Source organism: Bactrocera neohumeralis, chromosome 2 (assembly GCF_024586455.1).
Source record: "Bactrocera neohumeralis isolate Rockhampton chromosome 2, APGP_CSIRO_Bneo_wtdbg2-racon-allhic-juicebox.fasta_v2, whole genome shotgun sequence".
NCBI lineage: Eukaryota > Metazoa > Arthropoda > Insecta > Diptera > Tephritidae > Bactrocera > Bactrocera neohumeralis.
Genome location: NC_065919.1, coordinates 64,142,326 through 64,165,237, shown reverse-complemented (window position 1 = coordinate 64,165,237; position 22,912 = coordinate 64,142,326). Strand labels below are relative to the sequence as shown.

Genomic DNA, 22,912 nt, shown 5'->3' with positions numbered 1-22,912 from the left:
GTAGAGCTAGTTACAAACGTTTATGACCTTTGTTCTTACGTCAGTCTAAAGAAATGTACACAAACTTTATGTTAACTCCGATCTACTCATTTATTCATATAAATACGTTTTTATATATAAAAACGCCCTAGATTAAAATTGGAAAGTCTTATTTTCTATATTATTATAGACTATCACTGTTACGACCCTTAACTTAACCGCAATAAATACATAGAGGTGTATGTACGTTTCTCTCGTAACACCAAAAATTAAGCACAAGCAGGAAATCGATAGCGTTTCAAATCACAGGAAATTTAAGGTAGGGAATAGTAACATTCAATGTAGCTACCCCTCATCGAATGGCTTGTGCCATATGTAGAGGTGTAACCATGAGGGTCAATTCTGCGTCTTTTAAGTTAGCACCTCGTAAGTTGGCTTCTTGCAAATCACTGCCAGACAAATTGCAACGTTCCAAATCTGCGCCGGCGAGTACTGCAGACCGTAAATTACAATTCTTCATGTTGGCATCTTTTAAATTAGCTACTCGCAAATTTATTCCAGCCATATTACTACTCTCCAAGCAGGCACCTTTTAAATTAACCCCCTCTAGATTAGTACGTACACCGGTCGGATCCTCAAAATTACATCCACGCAAATTAGCACCTTCCATATTGGCACACAAACCCTTAACTGATACCAATTGCGAGCATTCCAAGTTCGCATAGGCTAAGTCGGTGCGCTCCAGGCAGCAATATGTCAAATTGGCATGCGATAAATTACACCTTTGCATGCAAGCATACTGAAAGTATACAGATGTGTATAATTGGCTATACAAATGTAAGTTTATCAAAAAAAAAAAAATAATAAAATTAGTTACTCACCTTAAAATTTATGTTGCGAAAATCAAGCTTACGCAAGTCAGCACCAGCAAGATTAACACCTTGAAAACGTAGCTCACTAGCATGGGGTGTTTGTATCAAAGCTTTGATAACGTCCCGACGAGTAAGCGGTATATCGTCGATTGATCTATTAATTTGTAAAAGTTGTGGCTCTAACTGACTAATAAGTGAGTATATGCCGAAGAATCTAGCTTCCTCCAAAATACCCTCAAGACTCACGTTAGCGTCCACAATAAGTTGCCCATGCCGCAAGTAGTTGATAATTGGTTCAAAGTAATGAGGGCTACGATCAATAAGATAGGCACCTTGTTCATCTTGTTCACTAGGTAACATTCCATCTTGGGAGAACATACGTGCCAGCATACTATCTGGCTCCTTGCTAACTAACGTACACAAAGTAGTTACATACACCTTTCCTCCAACATTCAATTTTACCCATTTTGACGAAGGAAACATTTTGTTGCTTTCAACAGATACATCAGATGAATCTAGTTTAGCATTTTTCGATTGTTCGGACTTTACTGGAGAATGAGTACTTTTTCCAGATATATAACTATCAATTGTTGTACGCTCCATTTTCGCCTACAAAAATAAAAATAAACTAAAATATATGAACAAATAAAAAATATATCTTGATAATTTATTTACCTTCAGGTTTGACATTTGCCTTCTTTTCTTTGATGTTTTGATCAGAGAACGTAATACACGTTCTCTGTTTTGATATTCGTAATCACGTAAAACGGTGTGATTAGTTCTAACGTAAAAACCACAAATCTTTTAATTCACTTTTATTAAAATTGACTTCTTTCATATTTTGCATGAATTTCTTTTCAACTCGTTTTTTTGTTCATTTTGAAAGTTTATATCACACAATATGTACAATTTGTATTAATATTAACATCTTAACGAATTAACTGATAGCACTTTACATATCTCTTCTTCATGCTGAGATCAAATACTTTAACAACCGTAAGTTTAATATTACTGTATTTAATATGTATTATAATATCTTAACGACTTAACTGAAAATAATCTACATATATGTATCTTCTATATACAGAAATCAAAGACATTAATAACGGCAAGTTAGATATTGTTGTATGTGGTGTGACCTGTAAGTCACCAATTGGTTAAATCATCAGTTAATTACCCAATAGCGCTACCAGAGATTTCTATCAAAATTTGTATGAGTTTCTTAAGGCACAACTCACAATTCCAACCGAAACTCTTGTGTTCGTATACAATTATCGATATGTCCCACAGACGTGACTAATTGCACTTTAAGAAATTACGATATCTAATCGCAACGTCAATGAAATCTGTGAATGAAATTGTGTGAAACCTATCATATGAATTACATTTTTATTTCTTGTCTATTATTTTGAAATTCAATTAAAAAATGCCATCAACTGGTGATCAAAACATCGATGATGCAGGTGAGTTTATAAATGATTACTTATCAAAACATATGGAAACATTTTTATTTATAGCGGACGTGCGCAATTATTTTCTTAAACTGCTGGAGCAGGATAGAGATCTTTCCTCCGGAATAGCCGCAATCAAAACTCTGCTAATGATTCTTGAGAAAAAACAATGTAAGTATACTAAATTACTAAGCTATTTTTCGCAAAGACTAGGAATATATATATTATTTTAGTTGATACCATACACATTTTACACACCACAATGCGTGATGCGGTGGCAGCAATGCGCAACACAGATTTATCCATAGCAGCTGTAGTGTCTGGTGGTGAGCTATTTTGTCGTTTCATTACGCTCAGTTTGGATGATAAGCATATGGAAGAATGTCGACAAATTATGTTGCACCGTGGCAAAATCTTTCTAACAAAGCTTTTAAACTCGCGTAATGTTATCGCCCAACAGGCTAAGAAATTTGTCAACGATGGCTGCCGTGTGTTGACCCATTCGCGTTCGCGTGTTGTGTTAAAGGCGCTCATTAGTGCAGCAAAAAATAAAGAATTTCATGTTTATGTAACACAAGGTGGTCCAGATAATTCAGGGTAGGTATTTTATACTGTGAAAAAATACTAGTTAATATCGATTACCATTTTTCAGTGCTCAAATGGTGTCCGATCTTGAAAAAGCTGGAATAAGTAGCACGTTAATTTTGGATTCGGCTACAGGATATGTTATGGAATCGGTGGATTTTGTTATGGTCGGAGCCGAAGCTGTAGTTGAAAGTGGTGGCATAGTAAATCGAATCGGTACTTTTACCATGGGCTTGTGCGCGCGTGAGATGAAGAAGCCTTTCTATGTTTTGGCGGAAAGCTTCAAGTTCACACGACTCTATCCTCTAAACCAGCGCGATTTACCCGATGAATATAAAGTATGTACATACATATAACATATTAACATTACTATTTTATTTTTTAATGTTTCAGTATTCCCGTAAGCATTTGGTGGATGTATCTAAAGTGCATCCTCAAGTGGATTATACACCACCAGCTTATATAACATTGTTGTTTACTGATTTGGGTATTCTTACTCCATCGGCTGTTAGTGACGAATTAATTAAGCTTTACATGTAATTATAGCAATTTTTATTAAAGAAATATAAAGAGTAAAATAATAATGATTAGTGTATGATTACATTTCGAACATATTTTGATTATTTAAATTTTATTAGTTATAATAATTGTGGATTTTAAGCAACATAATTGTAAGACATTTTATTTCATAAGCATATTATTTAATAATATATTTATGAAGATAAAGTTAAAGGTATGTATTATTTTTGTATATAATGAAATTTAATATCGATAAATATAGTAAATTTTACACATTCATTACAAAAACAAAAATTAACTCAACCCTAAGGAACGTCTCCAGCGATTAGCAGTGCTATTATTATCCTGCTGATTGTGCTCATGTGCAAATTCCATAAACATATTTGCATTCTCGTCTTCATCACTCGAGCCATCACTAGTATAATCTTCTGAATCATCATCGTCGTCATCATCGTCATCATAATCATCATCAAGATCATCTAAATCTGCAGCAGCCTGAAAATACATTTGATGATACTTATTTATATTTCAAACAATTAATTGGTGCACCACCTGCCCGGTTTGTATGTTGATTTCTATTTGCAAACGTATATCCATAATGAGAAAGACTGTTGTCACTAGCATCGGTATAGTTATTCTGCTTTTCCAAGCCAAATCGGTTAGAAAGAGAAAAACTTCGCCGAATTGTGTATTCATTTTCAAATAACTTTCTAATACTATTTTATTTCCTTTTTGTCTTCTTCATCCAATTCTTGATTCTGGTCGGACGTATTTTGGGCTGGATCCTGCTGTAACTGATCGTGTTTGACAATATGGACCAGTTCACCAACAGATAAAGCCTGCACTGGTTGAAGATGTCTATAGAATTCAATGTTGTTCAAAGGTTGATCTAAGGCTAACACTTCATTGTTGTTATCGGCGTCACTACTATTCAGTAGGTGACGAAGACAGTCGTTACGCTTTTCAGTTAGGGCTTCCACTAAATTAGCACCTTTTTTTATTTTTTGCAATTTTCTTTCTATAATGAACAAAAACAAAACAAATTAAAAAAACCAAATTCGTTGAAAATTTTACGTTAAAAATACCGCTTTCTTTTTTTATTGTTTTAACATACCGAGTCCACGTAAGTAATTGTCAGAATCGGGCAAAGGTTCAAGGCAATGTTCAGGTCTATTGATTCCGTCAATCTTTGTTGAAGTTGACGGTTTATCGCTCTGGTTTTTTGCTGGAGTAGGTGCGAAATTGTCCTCAAATTCCAAAGGCGCTTGTTCAAGCTTTTCCTCGCCTTGCTGTTGATGCACACCGTTTTCCCTTGTACCGTTCTCAACCGAATTATTCTGTTGGCCTGAGTTTTGAACTAGCCAAGGATCTGTCATTTTCTTGCCAAAACACTTTAATTGACACTAAAGATTACAACAAAACTAAATTATTTGTTGTGTAGATCGCATTTTCAGTTTGCTCAATTTTTAATGAAAACATTCAATGATAAACAAATGGTAAACTGTTTTACAAATTCACTTCAAATTGATTCGCAATTTCTTATTCTTTTCAGAAAACCATTCACGGTAATTGTGAGTAGGTGGTGCTCAAAGAATTTATCACGCTATATCATTAAAAAATACTGCTGCAGAATATTAATTACTTTAATAAAATGTATATATTTCTATATTTACATATAGCAATAATAACTTTAAATTAATTTTATGGTAGTTATAGATAATTTATATTTTCTATTGCAGCAACAGAAAACTACTACTTTCTGAAGAAGAGAAATGCTAAGGAGTAGTGATTCCTAAAATGTATATAACACCCAGTTCGGTTCATTTTCATAGATTAGAAAATTAAATGAATAAATTATAATTTATAAGTTGTGATCGATAATGTATAAAAAATAAAGTATATTTTATTTAAAAACCAGAATACCTCCGCAATGATTTTGAACGTTCTAGAAAGAAAGAAGAAGCACATGACTCGTGCAGTACCGCTACAAAATATTTACATATTTTCTAGTTTTCCTATTCATTGTTTAAATTAAAATTTATATTTAAATAAATCTAAAAATGGTTACACCGTCAGACACTATAACAATGGATACACAAGGAAGTAATGTCGGGCTGCAGGATCTGAAGTTGCGTCAAATAAATTGCGAACTCAATCCTTTGACTCGTTCTGACGGTTCTGCTTTGTTCACGCAAGGTTTGTTTAACGTCGTAACTTTACAAACTAAATATATCTTGAAAATACTTTTAATAAAGGAGGAACCTGTGTACTTACTTCGATGCTTGGTCCAGTTGAAGTAAAATCTCAGAACCTTAACATAGAAAAGGCGCATGTTGAGTGTATCTACCGGCCAAAAGCAGGCATTCCAACAATAGAGGATAAGTTGACGGAGACCGTTATACGTGATACATGTGAGTCAGCTTTACTAACTATGCTTCATCCACGGACAACTATTTCTATACAAATACAGGAATTGGATGATCGATGTGGTGTAAGAAAAATGGTCAATAACTAATTTTATTATTACATATATAAAATTTTAGATTGAAGCTTGTGCAATTAATGGTGCTTGCTTGGCGTTGCTGATTGGTGGTGTGCCGATGAAATTCACTATCGCTGCGGTACATTGCATAGTAGACAAAGACGACAAGGTGGTACTGGATCCTGACCATTGTGAAGCGATAGGAAAGCGAGCTAGTTTTGTATTTGTTTTCGATAGTTTGGATAGGAATTTAGTAACAGTTCACACACGTGGACGTTTTCGTATGGGTCAATTTAATGATGCAGAATGCATGAGTCGTGCAGCAAGTCAGATAATATTTAATTTTTACCGGCGAATCATTTCGAATTTCCATAACAAATCATTGTTGACCGCTGATAGTAAGGCACGCAATACAGAAGCGGAGTCGGTAGTAAAATCAGAACAAATGGATATATAGGAAAACTAAATCACAAATAAAAAAGGTAAATTTAAAACATATCAACACTTGATAACTTTATTTATGTTAAAAACTCTTTGAATGAAACTGTCCAATGGAGCTAATATAAAGTGGTGTGCCCTTAAGCACTTGAGAATTGGAATCGTTAACTTTAGTTACAACAAAATCTCCGATGGTGATTTCTCTCTTGATTCCTTTATCGTCAGCGAGCATCATGCTGGGCACTATGACTTTGATGTTAGCATCATTCCGCCCGAACCAGCATTCGTCTGATCTCTTACTCTTCCCCTCAATAAGTATCAGCTCTTCACGTCCAACGAAAAATGTGTGCAAATCGGTAGCTTCTTGACGAAACACCTGAACCATTCGTTGTAATCGTTCTGTTTTAACGGCAGTTGGAACATCATCTTTGTAACGTCGATGTGCAGTCGTTCGTTCACGCATACTATATGCGAACAGAAAAGCTACATTGTAGCGAACTTGTTTCATAAGTGTTAATGTATCTTTGAATTCCTCCTCAGTTTCTCCGCAAAATCCACAAATAAAATCGCTGGAGAGTCCAACATTTGGCAGGATTGTGCGAATTGTATCCACTAACTTCAGATATGCATTTCTTGTGTAACCACGTCGCATACGTTCCAATACAGCGTCGTTACCCGACTGGGCAGGTAGATGTAAATTTTTGCAGACATTCGGATAGTCACGTATGACCCGTAACACATCTTCGGAAAAGTCTTTGGGATGTGGCGAGGTGAAACGTATTCGCATTTCAGGCGCTGCTTCAGCCACTTGGCTCAATAATTCATCAAAGCGCATTCCTCCAATTTTAGGCTTATATACCGTACTGAAACCAGGTGCTATTTTTTTATTTGCCAATTCCGGTTTGTTATCAGTAGTTGTGCTAATATCACGATAGCTATTTACATTTTGACCCAGCAATGTGACTTCTTTAACGCCACTATCTCGCAAAGTTTGGACTTCTTGTACTATTGAATCTATTGGGCGTGAACGTTCACGGCCACGTGTGAACGGAACAATACAGTAAGAACACATATTGTCACATCCACGCATTATCGAAACGAAGGCAGTAGGCGATTCGGCATTCAAGCGTACAGGCATCACATCGGCATATGTCTCGTCCAGTGAGAGCAGCACATTAATGGCAGACTGTTGATAATGTCGCGACACCGCCAATAGGCGTGGAAGATCTTTGTAGCTATCCGGTCCAGCAATTACATCAACACATTTCTCACGTTCAAGTAAACGTTCTTTAAGACGTTCAGCCATGCATCCTAAAACAGTAATTTGCAAGGGCCCAGCACGTGGCGAACGTCGCTCCTTCATGGCATGTAAGTGTTTTAGGCGATTCCATATTTTCTGTTCCGCTCCATCACGTATAGCGCAAGTCACTAAAATAATAACATCAGCCTGTTGCGCCTCCTGGCAACGCTTGTATCCGTTTTGCTGTAGAACGGCCCATACCACTTCGGTATCATTGGTGTTCATTTGACAACCGTATACTTCAAAAAATACTTTGCGCCCTTGACCGCTATAGTTTTCCGGTATTAAGTAAGGCACATGAAATTCCTCGTTTTTATCATCTTCGATATGTGTGGGCACTCGCTTGACATTGAAAAATTCCTGCAGCCCTGGTCCTGTTGTTACTTTTGCTAGAAATGTCTTGCGTGTGTTTAGCGGCTTAACGGCGTTACCTGCTTCCGTACTCAGCTTTTGAAATAACGTGCTTTGTTGTAACAATCTTGCGTTACGTAGTAGAGTGATTGCTGGTAATGCTTTTATTTGACGACTTACCCACTGAGCTTTCATTATTATTATTTAACTTATTAATATTTTTGAGTTCATAGCCAATTATGTAGTACTGGTGGATATTGTAGTTGCCCAGCTGACTTGAGAGGGACTCAGCTGTTTCGTATGTAAACAATTTTGTTCTTATGGTCCATTCACAATTGTGGCATAATTCAATCTGTTACAGGGTGCTTACTATTAGAAGAATTTTTTTTGTATTTGAAACTTATTTGTACTGTGTTAGTTTTTCAGTGACTGTCCCAACTTTTGAGTCACTATTAATTGTAGTTGAAACCACTGTGAGGTTATGTTAGGAAAGCACATATCAGCGGAACAGTCACACATTGTATCGGTTATCTAGACCTCGTTGGGGTGATAAAGCTCAAGTTAGTTGGCATCGAAATCATTTAACGGGAGGCCTTGAAAATGTGTTGTTTCGAAGTGGTCGGACCGAAGGGAGAAGGCTGTTATATGAGAGGGATTTATTGGGAATGAAAAAAGATGGATAGAGTTCTGAAAGGACTAATTGTATGCAGGACATGTGTTTTGTATGTCGATTCTGAAGGAATTTAACCTGCTACAATATGCACTACATCCAGGCGCCTGCTGCCTACTTAATGACTGGGCGGCCAGTTGTCCTGTAAGTTGCCAACAACATGTTTTGTCTTATCTCTGGAGCGAATGAGTGCAGGCGTCGTGTGTAACACCTTAAATCTTATGGTTGTTGATAGTCGGAATTTTAATGCTATATGTGTGATATTTTGCTTCTAGGCCGAAATCGAAACGGGATTATCCCCACAGGGAAAAGTCTAACGGTGTGATATCCCACGATCTTGATGGCCAATCGTCCGGCCCAAAACGTGAAAATGTCTTCTCACCGAAGTGATCTCTCAATAAATCCATTGATTGATGCGATGTGTGGGAAGTTTCGCCGTCTTGTTGAAATTAAATGTCGTCGATATCACGAGCTTCAATTTCAGCCATCATATAGTCGGTTATCATTTCGCGATAACGGTTGCCATTCACTGTTACGTTCTCACCGGTTGCTCTTCATCCCCAATGCGGCAATTTTGCTTGTTTACATATCTATTGATCCATCGCTGAACAAAACTTGGATCGAAAACGTCGGATCTTCTTGGAACATTTCAAGACCCCTAGAGCGAAGCCATGTCTCTTGGGAAGATCGAGCGGCTTCAGTTCTTGCACAAGTTGTATTTTGTATGCTTTCAAATTAAGATTTCGACGTAAATTTCGCCAAGTCGTCCATATGTCTGTCCCAGTTGTTGCCGAATCATCTCTCCACGGTCTTCGCGTACAATATCATAGCAGCCGTAGCTATATTTTTTTAATGCGTGCTGGACGTGGTCTATTCGGTCGAATATCATCCAATAATGAATGCTGGAGTTCAAGATGGGTGATGGTGTTGCAAATAGTAAGCTCAGTAGGCCGATTATTTTGACCATAAGTTGAGCTAAACATGCGATCCACATTCTTTGCAGAACGTGAATTTTCGTACTAAAGTTGAGCGATTTGTAAATGTTATTCAGGCGTAAGTCTTTCCATCAGAAATTCCCTGCTTTCCATGATGAAATGCCAAACAATACTGAACAACAGTAACATGACAGCTTGACACGACTCGCGCATGATCTGCCAAAACAAGGCTATTGAAAAAGTACCTCTACTTGGATCTCCCGTTAATAAAATGAATTTTTGATCAGATCAAAAAACTTGCAGGTTAAGGGCTGCACAAATATACGTTGGAACATGCAGAAAATTTTATGATTTTATGAATGCAGTGATCGGATCATTTGTCTCCGAGTAATCACTCAAGCAAATTTAAAAAGTTTGGTTTTGGAAAAACCGTGTAAACTTGTAAAATATGCATTCGAATATTAAATTTAGGTTATTTTGTTAGCCTACGAAAATGAATTTTTGAATATACAATAAATGAAACAACATAACTAATATATACATACGTACCATGTTCTTATGTTATGTGTTTGACATTGTGTATAATCCTAAAGGATTGATGTTGCCTTTTTCTCAAGGCGCACATAAATATGAAAGCAATTATCACACCCGAAAGCATTCAATGCACATCAGTTGAGGGAAATCCAATAAACCACACAACCAAACAACATAAGTAATTCCAGTGATCCTTCTCTTTGTGCGTGGAAAAGTATCAAATTTCTTACACAACTTTTTGGGTGTCACACGAAACTTTGTTGGGCTGTATAGGCATCCGAGCGTGCTGCATGCTGCTGTTGGTCTGCTGGTTGAATGCCTGTATAGGGTTCAATATCATTGTCCTTCTGCGTTGAGCCTTGAAAAGAAAAGCCCGGATCTTGGGAATGTTTCGGTTAAATTTGGGAAAATCCGTAACGAACGCACACATTTTCATTGCAAGCGAGTGACAAAGCGCAGGATGTTATTAAAAAGCGAAGCACAAAGGAAGACGGAAATATATTTGGTTATGGTTTTTTGCTTATTTAACACACACGCGTCCACAAGCATCCCTACCTACATTGCTTGATTTGTGGTAAGAGATATTTATGTGCTTTCATATGTGTAGTTGGGTGCATGTAGTTCGAACTCGGAACACATTTAATGGTTTCTGTTGTCAGTGGTCCATTCGTGTCTTTGTTGTTGCTCTTCTTCTTTTAATAAAAAAGCTTGTGCAAAGAATTTAAGACTCAATTTCGTAATATTTTTTATTTCCAACAATAAAAACATAATATTATATTTATTGTTTTGTATTTTTTAAAAAAGTTTATGAAATAATAATATTGTGAGTTACATCGTGTTGAATCTCATCAGAAAAATTAGAATTATAATTAAAATATTTATGAACAACTGTGCTGCGGCTGTTTCCCCTGGAAGGTAGGCTGATGCAAGGGCGAAGTCAGAACCTTCCTTGTCCTTTACTTGCATCGCCACTGGATACTGCGTTAGATACTCTGAAATGCAGAAGAAATCTAAACCTTTTCTAATCACTACCTAAGAACGAGGTCTCTCGCTAGAGAGATCCCAAATTGCTTTGCTTTTCCTTGACTTGAGACCCCTTACCTTACTTAGGATACCCAGGTTATTCGATTGGAACCTCCTCGCGATAACAGCCGAGGTTGGATGGGCAACTTTTATGCGGTCGCTGGAGGTACAGGATTGGTTTTATGAGCTACAGGTCTTCATACCCACTATTCTCACCACCCAATTCCTTCAGCCCGTCCAGGAGCTCCTGTGTGGAGGGTAGCAGGAGATTCAATCATCTCTTCTTCAACGACAGCGGCAGCAGCAACCTGCTCGACTGTGTTGATGCCGCAATGAGTAGGTTCCTCGCCCATTAAAATCTGCTGTTCATGGCTGTTCTGACGCTTTAAGCTTTCAGGGCCGCATAACCACCGCTCTGTATCAGTAGTTCAGCCGGAGTCCCTGCTATTGGATGAATTTGTAGGACTTATTATCAAAGGTGATGTTGAGTCTCCATCCAGCGTTCTCAACGATACTCCCGACTACCCTGCAAGCTGAGTACTGATGCCATCGTTTTCGTTCCTGATCAAACCCAGTGCCAACTTGTAGCGTCTTCCTGCGCTTCTGGGAAGAAATACCAATGTGCGGTATCTCTTCACCCCTCTTCGCGCATAGCACTGGGCTTTTCCAACCATACAGTTTCGGAGCGACCTGACAATGACAGCATGGAATGACCCGGTGTATCCACACCCCTTTAATATCTCATCTACGATATTATCCTATAATACTAAAAGCTCCTTTGATCCTAAGGCCTCCGCAGGGTAATTGCCTTTTAAAGTCTCCGAATATTTGTGCTGACCGGACACCACCGGAGGGGGGTTTGAAACGGAGCGTTGTACTCCGACCGCCTGTGGCTCTCCTTTAGCCTATTAGAACTGGACGTCTTCTTCGGAGTCTCACTACAGGAGGGGACATCTACCCGCGCGTGCTTCTCAAAGAGTGCTAGTTCATCCGGCGAAAGAGCGTCCAGGAAGCTGAACTTACGCCTCGCTCCTGCAATCTGCTCATCTGGTTCTTAGGACCATCAGCCCAGCTAGGAGAGCCTACTTGTTTATTTTTTATTTGGAGAACACAACAGTTCGCCGTGCCAGAGGCCTTTGACGCGGTAAGACCCTAGTTACTAAAAATGCTTATAATCGGATCAATATTTCTGGCAAGGAAAGAGTGCCATGTTGTCATTCTATAACTTTGAATAACTTATGAATTTGTGCGAGGCGTTTTTCAATATCAGAAATATCCTGATGTGATGTGATTCCAATAACACTATCTACTTAAGCATAAATATTTACCTTGCACTGCTGCAAACCACAAAAACACATCCATTGGCTGCAGTAGATTAGCAACTAAGTACTCGTTTTCAACTCGACTGCATTGTCATATTAAACAGGCTTAACATTAGCCACAACGCCTCAAGTTATGCAATGTTTGAGGCTACTGCCAACATGTTGAGCTCACATTTTCTCGACCTACTGACTTGTAAAATGAGCAACGTGCTTACATAAGTGTCCGGGAAGTCACATCGTTAGCTTTTGGTTTTAAAAAGATTTATTAGACCAAAATTATATTACAAAATTGTCAGCACCTGAACTTTATCGTAACTGTAATATGACCACAACATGGACAATCATTGTAAACATTATGGTACAATTAACTGTTATATAGTTGTACTTCGGTAAGTGTGAGTGTATGCAGCTGGTCAACGTGCAATGGACTTGTCAATTTTGTTATCACAACCGCATTGTAGTCTACTGACTGAGCATCTCCTACCTTCAGCACTGCATAATTATTATATTTTTTTAAAGCCTCCAGTTGTTATGTAAAATGTAAGCTTGTGCCAGTAACATGTCCTTGTCGAAACGACAGTGGAGAGGTAGAGCTATCTACCACAGATATACGGTATTTACAATATATGTATATTTGTATTTGGTCAGAGATTTCCACAAGTACTTGTATTCTTGTGGCAAGCAGTGTTACCACTAATAAACAATTTTGTTATTACTATAATGTTTCGTACATTTAACTTCATAATTTTCCATAGAAAAATTCAATTGTAATATATTACATTAGATTTACGGACGGTGATGCAAAATTCTCTCACAAATAGACCTGAACAAAAAAAGTAGGGCAAATCCGAGTCGAAAGGCGGTATTTGAGAGCCCAAACGTCATTTTTTTTGAAGATGTTGGCATATCAATTGACTCATTCCATGATTTTTTTTAATGTTTTGGGTATCAAACACTTGACTTTTTACGCTATTTCAATTTTTAACGTTAGCAATTTCTCACTTTAACGCGATTGCTTTTCTTCGTTTTTTGCTTGTTTAAATTTGTTACAAAATTGTTGAATGTTGCTCAGGAATCACTAAATGAGGCCAATGACGGTGCATAATTATTGAAACGTGTTATAAAAGGTGACGAAATATGAGTTTACCTATATGAGTTGATATTTAGGGCAAACATCTCATTGGAAGCGTCCTTGCTCACCAAAACCGAAAAAAGCTCGACAAGTTTGTTCGAACGTGAAAGTGTATAAAAATTTTCAATATGTATTTGCATTTCGATAAAGGATGATTACTGGTTCAATCTTTGAAAATACCTTTTTCAAGACGGTGAAAATAAAAAAAAAAACAGGATTTTCAAAATTTTACAAGAAAACTGTTATCTTTGCGATTAATGGCGCTTTGTAGGTGTGGCAGTGGTTCCATTATGCTCTCTATGAACTCGTCCTCACTTTTTTTCCAAGGAAAATGTGTACCAAGTTTCATTAAGATATCTTAAGTTAGCACTTGCATAGACGGACGAACAGACAGTCACTCGCAATGCAACTCCTCTCATCATTCCCATCATTTTTGTACAATATACATACAGTAGATGCCCGCTAATCCGGACATGGCCTAATCCGGATTCCACTGTAATCCGGACAGGGTTAAAAAACTCAAAATTTCTATTATGTCCCTTGTAATCCGGACCGACTTTCTCTATCCGTATTCTCTAATTCGGATCACATGTTTATTATTCACTACATTCGCTTTTATGCTTTATTGGTTTAAGTTTTTTTTTGTTTTTTTGGAGCATGTGTATTATTTGTTACAATAAACAAACTGAAATTTATAAATATTTTTTCATAATACATAGTTCTGATATGTCTTTGGTAATCCGGATTTCCTTATATTCCGGATAGGGGCCGGTTTTAATTGATCCGGATTAGCGGGCCTCTACTGTATATTTATAATCAATAATAATAATCTAACTGGATTATTATAAATGAACAAATCTATTACATTCTTTAGTAGGAGTATAAACAAGTTTTCAATTTAAGGACTTGATTTTGATAGGACAGTTTATGTGCCAGTTATATCCTATAGTTGTCCGATTTGATCAATATATTTGAAGAATGCTGCAGTGTCTTGGACAATAATCAAAAAACCAATTTTGGGTATATATTTTGTCCAGCAAAAAAGTTTTCCATATAAGGGCTTCATATTGAACGATCTGTTTGTATGGCAGCTATATCCTATAGTGGTCCGATATCGGTAGTTCAGACAAATGGGGAGCTTCTGCGTAAAAAGGACGCGTGCCAAATGTCAGATTGATATCCTAAAAACTGAGGGATTACAAAACGTGTATTCTGGCTAATTCAACTCAGTTCGCCATATTCTGGACATTTTTCGTCCTCTTTATTGACGTAGACACCGCTTACGCGGTTATAGCCGAGTTCACAACAACGCCTCTATCGTTTCTCTTTCTCGCTGTTTGGCGCCGGTTGGAGATTCCAAGTGCAGCCAGGTCCTTCTCCACCTGCTCTTTCCAACGGAGTGGAGGTCTTTCCCTTCCTCTGCTTCCCCCGGCGGGTACTGCGTCGAATACTTTCAGAGCTGGAGTGTTTTCTCCATTCATATATATTTTTTTTAGAGTATAAAATATGCAACAATAACAAAATAAATCATTCGTAGTTTAAGACAATGTCACTGTGAAACTGCAGTTAAGTTTTCAATTAAAAACGTTCGATATTTCTTGATCACCATCGCTTCTCGAATCAAATGTTTACGTTTCGAATGCTTCGACTTTTTTTGTTTCCAGTATTCTATGAATTGAATAATGTTTGTATTGTTCTAAAGTATACTTTAAGCGAATAAAATTTCGATTTTGGAAAACCATAAGCTGGCTTACCTTTTAAACTAAAAAAAAATGTTTCCTTTATAGGTCTGTCTTCTTGTAGTCTACATCGTTTTCCTCAATTTTACGATGATGCTATAGTAGGTCGTCTTTCACATCAAAATTCATTAGTGTGAAAATAATCTTTTTTAAAGCCATCAATAGCTGCCAAAGCCTCAATTCAGATAAAAGCTATTTCTTCGTTCGATCATCAATAAAGATTATTTTCGTTTTCGTTTGGTACGCAGAAATCAAAATGCTATATTTAAGGTTATAGTAGCAGAATTTAGCAGCTGTTTAAGTCGGTACACTTCAGTAGTGCGTTGCGACTTATACAATGGATAAAAGTATCGAATAATGAATTTGTCTAAATTTTTGTATTTCTAACCAAATTTCGTGTGCGGAATCATTGCGAATGTTGAAGAAGGCTTACGGTGATTCAAAAATACAAGGCTGAGAGTGGTACAAAGCCTTAAAAGATGGTCGAGAGATCGTTGAAGAAATGCTTCGGCCGGGACGAAATTCGACCTCTTCAACTGATGTAAATATTAAAAAAGTAAAGGATATGGTTCTTGAAAGTCGTCAAGCTAGTATTAGGGAGATGGCAACAGAGCTTGACATCTCTCGTCAGTCCTTTCGAATGATTTTGTGGGATATTTTGGGTATGAAACGCGTTCTTGCTCGACTCGTCCCTATAAAGCTGAATTTTTTCAAAAAGGGTATCGTAAACAGGTCTATTTGGACATGCTTGATCGTGCGAATTCCGATTCCACATTCATGGAGAGCATTATAACTGATGAGGCATGGGTTAATGAGCTTGACATGCAATCAAGTCGACAATCATCAGAATTGAACCGGTTTTCAGTCGGTCAAAGATATAAAAAAAAAAATTCGCTGAAAGCCATCTGAAAAGTGCTTATGAAAAGGGTTCCGAGGACTGAAAAAATCGTTGGCATAAATGTATTACATCTGGTGGGGATTACTTTGAAAGCGACAAAATAAATATTGATTAATAATTATATACTTGGCGTTTTATTTACTTATTTAATTTTTTGTCACAATGAATATATTTAAAGCTTAAATACATTCACCTATTTGATCCGATTATTAATGCTACTTTAGTCTTAAAAGTGTTATCTAAATGCTGTCTTCATAATTCAAGCATAAAAGCAGGCACTTCAGAGTTTTTGACTTTCAGCAGTGCTTTGTGACAAGGATAGTTCAGTAAAGAGCTGAATGTTACTGTGAGCAAAGTTTGCGTTCAAGTATATCTATCATATAGAAGCTAGGTGTGGATTTTCCAACTTTTTCCCATTGTACCTTGAAAAAAAAATTATATTACTAAGCAGATGTGTATGTATGAGTACATTCGGTAGTATTATAGTTTATACTTTATGTTCCAGTTACTTTCAATCCCTCGTTCATTTAAATTTGTTATGTTTATTAAAAGAGGCACAAACTAACCGCCAGGAAGCATCCAATTTAACGCTTAAGATGCTCTTAGATCCTTATGGTCATACAGAAATGGATTATGTCCACTTTCGAACGGCCACAAATGTCGCAATTTCATATTCGCATTTGTAATAAGGCAGGTACAAGGAGTTTGGGGCAAGGCAGCAAACGATAAATGAAAATATAAACATTTGGACAATGTAATAAAATACTAAATAAAATAGTTGCGACAATACGCAGGCATATTAGAGATAAAAAGGCAATTATAATTTGCTACGGTGACATCAACGGTCAAGCGTATGCAGTCGACCAGGGACACATACACACCAACACTACATACACGTTATGCATATATGGGGATAAATTTGATAGAGAAAGACAGTGAAAAAGAGAATTGCAGGAGATTATGCCACTTAGAATTGCTAAAGAGGGCGTGTACAACATTTAGTGGAATGTATACTGCATATGTCTGTATGGGTGTGTGTACATGATACGCCGCAAATGCTTACGAATTAGAGTTCCGTGGATAATCTGTGGCAATAACGATAAATATAAAATGATAATAATCTCCCTTGTGATACTCGGATCATGTAAATTACTATTTTTATAAGCCCAAATAGGCGATACATACATAAGTATGGGATGTATCGATATAGGTGTTTCTAAAATTTCGCTTCAGATTCTTGTCGTAGAAACTAAGTGAAATAGAATATTTGAAATTTTGGACATGATTTTGAACTCCACTTTCTATATAATTTCGGAAATAGGTTGCATGTTTAACCCTAAAAATAATTTGGAGTTTCGAATAAAATTTTGCGTATTTGTGTCATAAAAAGTGTGTTTTGATAGTATAAGATATTCGCATATTCGCATTTGTGTCGGTAGCCGCGTCAAGCTAACACGACAGGATATTTGGAATTGATATCAAACGTTAGAGGAATCAATGGGAAATTTATGCACTGAACCACAAGAGTTGACTACTCTCAAAATCACTATTATTCCGTTATAGCCCAATGAAGTTAAGGCATAAGAATGAAGTTCTATCGGATTTACCCCTTCGAGGAAACGGCTTGAATAATGCATTTATCACGATTCGGTCGGCCAACAAATTCAAAAGGTCTTCAACATAGAATCAATAACAATATTTTTTGCGGATTCGGAAATTGAAATATCGAGAAAAACAAGTTTAAAGTTTTAAGCGCTAAAGTTGACTGACTTGAACGCTTTATCGCTACCGAGGATTAGCCATGGAAACGTTTTTTCACTAATACTGCTGTAGGCAAAAAATAGTAAGAGAGAAATATCTGGTGCCAAAACTTTCAGATTGTTGGAAGAGGCATTCGGTGGTAGTTGTTTGTCGCGAGCAAGTGTTTTTGGTAGGTACAAATTATTCAAAGAGGGTCGAGAACGCGTTGACGATATCCAGGACGGCCATCAACATCAACTGATGATCAATACGTAAGCAAAATATAGCAATTTGTGCTTGAGAATCGATGATTAACAGTCACAGATCTTACTCTCATCGTTGGAACATTGGAAGGATCAGTAAAAACCATTTTGAAAGATCATTTGTTTTAAGAAAAGTGAAAGGACGAGTAATTACTCATTACTCATTTTTTTCAAAAAGCAGAGTTGAGTTAAGGTCTGCGAAACAATGCTTTCTGACTATCAGGTGGTCAGGAAACGTATTATTACAGTTCTTGAGTCTTGGATCTATCCTTGCGATCCGGAAACAGGCAGTCAACTGGTCGAATATCGTGGAAAAGATAAGCCGAAACCAAAAAAAGACACCACAAAATATATCAAAAATCAAGGTTATGTTGACAGTTTTCTTCGGTTATCGAGCCCTTCGTAAAAAGAGGCCAGATATCGGCCCACAAGACCGATAACTCTTGGTTTTTTTTCACCACGATAATACACCTTCGCATGCTGCATTGATTCTTCGTGAGTTTTTCGCCAATATTTCAACTAATATCGTACCTCAACCACCGTATTCGCCTAATTTAGCTGCGCGTGACTTCTGGCTATTCAGCAAACTCAGACGATGCTCCGGGGAAGCCATTTTTAGACAATTGAAGACAATAAAAGTGAATCGCTACGCGTATTGGAGGTTATTCCGGAAATTTACTTTAACAACTGTTTCGAGAATTGGAAAAAACGTTGGCATTTATTTATTTTCTAGAATTTTTGTATTTCCAATTGAATATGGTGTATGGGATACTTGAAAATGTTGCAGAAGAGTTTTGTGGAATGCAGTTTATTACGCACACATTTATTTGAAAAGCACAAAGCATTCAGTGAAGGTCGTGAAGTCAACCAAAAGTTCTTCATGGGATCATCCACTTCTGTTAATGACGTTAAGAACAAAAAATTAAACAAACATTGCTTGAGAGTCGTCGTGTTGGCATTAGAGAGATAGCAGATAATCTCAACAACTCTTATAGATCGAGACAACACATCTTGGTTTATGTTTTGGGTATGAAAATGTGTCAATGTTAGACTCGTAACAAAAGGCCTGAATTTTTTGCACAATTACTTCGTACAGCGGTCGCTAAAGACTACGTAGCTAAATAATATTCATGAATTCGATGTCGAAACTGTCCAATAAGCTCCAAATATGAGGCGAAACCGTTATAACCACGTCAAAGTCGGTCAAAAATCAAGTTGATGCTCTTCGTTTTCTATCATTACCCTATCATGAATTCGTTCCACACGTTCAAGCGGTCAATTCGTTGTAAACGACCGTGTTTGTGGGTGGAGAAACTGAACGTGGATTTATGTACATGTACATATGAGCCCGAAAGTAAACAGCAGTCGGCTGTAGGAGTGTTTCAAGATGATCCCAATCCAACAAAACTCGTTCGCGCACGAATCAATTCCAAGCAAATGATTCCCTGTTTTTTAGAAAAACTCAACATGTCGCAACCATACCACTGGATCAATGCAGCACAGTAAATTCTGAGTGCTACACAACCATTTGCTTGCCAGTTGTCTTTCGAGAAATCAGAAAAACCAACTGCCGAAAACGGATAACTCTTCACCACGACAATGCAAACTCTCATACATTGACTGAAACAATTGCAGTTTTGAGCACTCAAAACATCGAGTTGATGAGTCATTCACCGTATAGTCCTGTCCTGGCACCATATGACTTCTTTTTATTTTGTAGACTACAAATTAAATTAAGATGTCAACGTTTTTCGACACTTGAAAAGGCATTTGATGCTTTCAGAATGTTTGTTTTGGAGATACCTCAATCAGAGTAGCAAAAGTGTTTCGAAAGTTGGTTCAAACGCATGTTAAAGAATATAAATCTAAATTGAGAATAAACATTAAAGCGAATTTTGATTAAAACAAGTAAGTAAGGGCTAAGTTCGGGTGTCACCGAACATTTTATACTCTCGCATGATAAAGTGATAATCGAGATTTCATTATACGTCATTTATATATTTTTCAAATACCGTATTTGTGTAAAGTTTTATTCCGCTATCATCATTGGTTCCTAATGTATATATTATACAGAGAAGGCATCAGATGGAATTCGAAATAGCGTTATATTGGAAGAAGGCGTGGTTGTGAACCGATTTCACCCATATTTCGTACGTGTCATCAGGGTGTTAAGAAAATATTATATACCGAATTTCATTGAAATCGGTCTAGTAGTTCCTGAGATATGGTTTTTGGTCCATAAGTGGGCGAGGCCACGCCCATTTTCAATTTTTAAAAAAAGCCTGGGTGCAGCTTTCTTCTGCCATTTCTTCCATAAAATTTAGTGTTTCAGACGTTTTTTGTTAGTCGGTTAACGCACTTTTAGTGATTTTGAACATAACCTTTGTATGGGAGGTGGGCGTGGTTATTATCCGATTTCTTCCATTTTTGAACTGTATATGGAAATGCCTGAAGAAAACGACTCTGTAGGCTTTGGTTGACATAGCTATAGTAGTTTCCAAGATATGTACAAAAAACTTAGTAGGTGGCGGGACCACGCCCACTTTTCCAAAAAAATTACGTCCAAATATGCCCCTCCTTAATGCGATCCTTTGCGCCAAATTTCACTTTAATATCTTTATTTATGGCTTAGTTATGACACTTTATAGGTTTTCGGTTTCCGCCATTTTGTGGGCGTGGCAGTGGGCCGATTTTGCCCATATTCGAACTTAACCTTCTTATGGAGCCAAGGAATACGTGTACCAAGTTTCATCATGATATCTCAATTTTTACTCAAGTTACAGCTTGCACGGACAGACGGACAGACGGACGGACAGACGGACGGACAGACGGACGGACGGACAGACAGACATCCGGATTTCGACTCTACTCGTCACCCTGATCACTTTGGTATATATAACCCTATATCTGACTCTTTTAGTTTTAGGACTTACAAACAACCGTTATGTGAACAAAACTATAATACTCTCCTTAGCAACATTGTTGCGAGAGTATAATACTTGTTTTGTTCTCGAATCTCGGAATATGAACGGCACACCGCGTGTCATATTTAGATTAGACTGATAATTACAACATTCCTTTATTTTCTAAAAAAATTTTAGGGCGAGAAAAATTTATTCATACTCCTAATGCACGTTTTATCGATGTCCAGCCTTAATCTCTATTTCATTCGCCTTAAATTATGTTAAAAGGACTTAATTTACACGCTTTAAGTATTTATTAAGGGTCTCTTCGAATAATTAAAGAAACATTTTGAACTTTTTTGATTCCTTTATTGATGTCTCTATGACGTAAATGGTAGATACTGCCTCACGGGATTCTCATCTTAATTATAACATGAAATTGATTCTAATGGTTCTTATCATTTAAATTGAATTTTAAATATTAAAATTTGTTTTCTTAAAATTATAAAGCTTTCGAAAACTGAACCACACCAAAAACACTGTATGCCTTTAGCTTTCCGCTGCTGTATTCTTACCTTCATAATTATGATTGGTTTTATTGGTGCCAAAGGACGTTATTAACAGTTAAAACCGGTAAAACGGTAAAAGCAAGTCTGAGCTGCCACTAAAAGTCGCAGTTACCTCCTACAAGCAAACATGTCTATACACAACACACTTACAGGAGTTCTTTTTAAATGAACGATTGGAAAAAATATAAGATACACCAGAACACAGGAAAGAATCGACAATTATTGTGGTCAATAGAGAATGTGGCGTAAATTGCCGACGCAGAGCAGGACTGCATGGCATACTCATGAAACTCAATAAACCATAAAAACATACGAGTTGCTGTTAAAGGTAAGTAGCGATAGTCTTATACACTTATGTACATACATATGTGTATGTATGTATAAATATTTACAATAGTTGCATACAGCCTCATTGTTATAACGATGTGTCTGCCTTTTGCGACTGCCGAGCGTTTTTAATTGGTGCGCAAAAATTTTATTGCCTTTTATATAGTATATGCGAAAGGTGGCAGGACACGTAAGCGCAGACAAACACACATACTATGAGGGTAGTTCGATAAGTGCTTAGCTTACAAGAGAAAAACAAAAATTTTGGAAAACGCCGTTTTATTCCTCAGCATAGTCGCCTTTTAGCTCGATACCCTTGAACCGGCGATGCCGATTTCTTTGACCTGTCTGAAAAATTTTGTTTCTGAACGTCTGAAATATAGGCCTCCATGGAAACGATAACCAATTTGCCTTATTCGATCAAGTCTACGGTGGAGTCATTAGCTCGTGCGTCTTTGTGACTGACAGGCATCTTTTTCCTCACCGGGACAATTTTTTTTACAACTCAATGGACCGATTTGCCCAAAAATTCGCAATAGTAAAGTCCTGTGACCGACTTGTCCTTTCTCAGGGAGTCAATGTAGATCACGTCTTGTGAGTCCCAGAAAACGGTGGTCATCTTCTCTTCGGCCGATTGGCTCTGTCTTCGCCTTATTTGGAGCGTGTTCGCCGGATGAAAACACTGTTATTGGTTGTGTGACTCCTCTGAAACTCGATCCTCTATCAAAGAAAACATTCACTATATACACATTCAAGTACTTATCGGACAGCCCTTGTATACAGTCCGCTTCTAGGGAGTCAGAAAGAAAAAAAATAATGCATAAAGGCAAGGAAATACGCTGGGGAAGTAAACCGAAAAGCGCTGCCAATTAGTCTCGAA

At 37.2% G+C, this 22,912-nt stretch overlaps 6 protein-coding genes across 8 annotated transcripts in view; 2 read left to right on the top strand and 4 right to left on the bottom strand.

Annotated features, from left to right (window-relative positions):
* Positions 1-65: 65 nt before the first annotated feature.
* On the bottom strand, positions 66-1,583 carry LOC126760463 (BTB/POZ domain-containing protein KCTD9). Its single transcript, XM_050476110.1, has 3 exons — positions 1,527-1,583; positions 861-1,460; positions 66-778 (listed from the first exon to the last, which is right to left on the bottom strand). Exons 1-3 carry the CDS (start codon positions 1,539-1,541, stop codon positions 332-334), a joined length of 1,062 nt encoding a protein of 353 aa, XP_050332067.1. The 5' UTR covers positions 1,542-1,583; the 3' UTR covers positions 66-331.
* Positions 1,584-2,190: 607 nt separating this feature from the next.
* LOC126760474 (translation initiation factor eIF-2B subunit alpha) lies at positions 2,191-3,471 on the top strand. The gene is made up of 5 exons (XM_050476121.1): positions 2,191-2,314; positions 2,369-2,473; positions 2,536-2,899; positions 2,955-3,225; positions 3,281-3,471. Exons 1-5 carry the CDS (start codon positions 2,278-2,280, stop codon positions 3,425-3,427), a joined length of 924 nt encoding a protein of 307 aa, XP_050332078.1. The 5' UTR covers positions 2,191-2,277; the 3' UTR covers positions 3,428-3,471.
* Positions 3,472-3,627: 156 nt separating this feature from the next.
* Positions 3,628-4,102, bottom strand: LOC126760537 (uncharacterized). The gene is made up of 2 exons (XM_050476246.1): positions 3,959-4,102; positions 3,628-3,901 (listed from the first exon to the last, which is right to left on the bottom strand). Exons 1-2 carry the CDS (start codon positions 4,100-4,102, stop codon positions 3,701-3,703), a joined length of 345 nt encoding a protein of 114 aa, XP_050332203.1. The 3' UTR covers positions 3,628-3,700.
* Positions 4,024-4,938, bottom strand: LOC126760507 (coiled-coil domain-containing protein 32). Its single transcript, XM_050476185.1, has 2 exons — positions 4,521-4,938; positions 4,024-4,424 (listed from the first exon to the last, which is right to left on the bottom strand). Exons 1-2 carry the CDS (start codon positions 4,780-4,782, stop codon positions 4,123-4,125), a joined length of 564 nt encoding a protein of 187 aa, XP_050332142.1. The 5' UTR covers positions 4,783-4,938; the 3' UTR covers positions 4,024-4,122.
* Positions 4,939-5,357: 419 nt separating this feature from the next.
* The window catches only part of LOC126760495 (exosome complex component RRP46), a 203,375-nt gene continuing 185,820 nt past the window's right edge, over positions 5,358-22,912 (top strand). For 2 of the 3 annotated variants that reach the window (XM_050476163.1, XM_050476172.1), the window contains exons 1-3: positions 5,358-5,602; positions 5,662-5,897; positions 5,950-6,370. In XM_050476163.1, coding sequence (XP_050332120.1) covers positions 5,467-5,602; positions 5,662-5,897; positions 5,950-6,345 — 768 coding nt within the window. In that variant the 5' untranslated portion in view covers positions 5,358-5,466 and the 3' untranslated portion in view covers positions 6,346-6,370. Of the gene's footprint in view, positions 5,603-5,661; positions 5,898-5,949; positions 6,387-22,912 lie in introns of those variants that run through there. The other variant, XM_050476153.1, reaches the window with a different exon arrangement.
* Positions 6,376-8,264, bottom strand: LOC126760307 (CDK5RAP1-like protein). Its single transcript, XM_050475854.1, has one exon. It carries the CDS (start codon positions 8,170-8,172, stop codon positions 6,412-6,414), a length of 1,761 nt encoding a protein of 586 aa, XP_050331811.1. The 5' UTR covers positions 8,173-8,264; the 3' UTR covers positions 6,376-6,411.

Coding starts and splice junctions, on each gene's coding strand:
- LOC126760307 (XM_050475854.1), bottom strand. CDS start 8,172: ATGAAAGCTCAGTGGGTAAGTCGTCAAATAAAAGCATTACCAGCAATC.
- LOC126760463 (XM_050476110.1), bottom strand. Junction 779..860: donor TTCGCAACATAAATTTTAAG/GTGAGTAACTAA, acceptor GTATACTTTCAG/TATGCTTGCATGCAAAGGTG.
- LOC126760474 (XM_050476121.1), top strand. CDS start 2,278: ATGCCATCAACTGGTGATCAAAACATCGATGATGCAG. Junction 2,474..2,535: donor GATTCTTGAGAAAAAACAAT/GTAAGTATACTA, acceptor ATATTATTTTAG/TTGATACCATACACATTTTA. Junction 3,226..3,280: donor ATTTACCCGATGAATATAAA/GTATGTACATAC, acceptor TTAATGTTTCAG/TATTCCCGTAAGCATTTGGT.
- LOC126760507 (XM_050476185.1), bottom strand. CDS start 4,782: ATGACAGATCCTTGGCTAGTTCAAAACTCAGGCCAACAGAATAATTCG. Junction 4,425..4,520: donor CAATTACTTACGTGGACTCG/GTATGTTAAAAC, acceptor TGTTCATTATAG/AAAGAAAATTGCAAAAAATA.
- LOC126760537 (XM_050476246.1), bottom strand. CDS start 4,102: ATGAATACACAATTCGGCGAAGTTTTTCTCTTTCTAACCGATTTGGCT. Junction 3,902..3,958: donor TCAACATACAAACCGGGCAG/GTGGTGCACCAA, acceptor ATGTATTTTCAG/GCTGCTGCAGATTTAGATGA.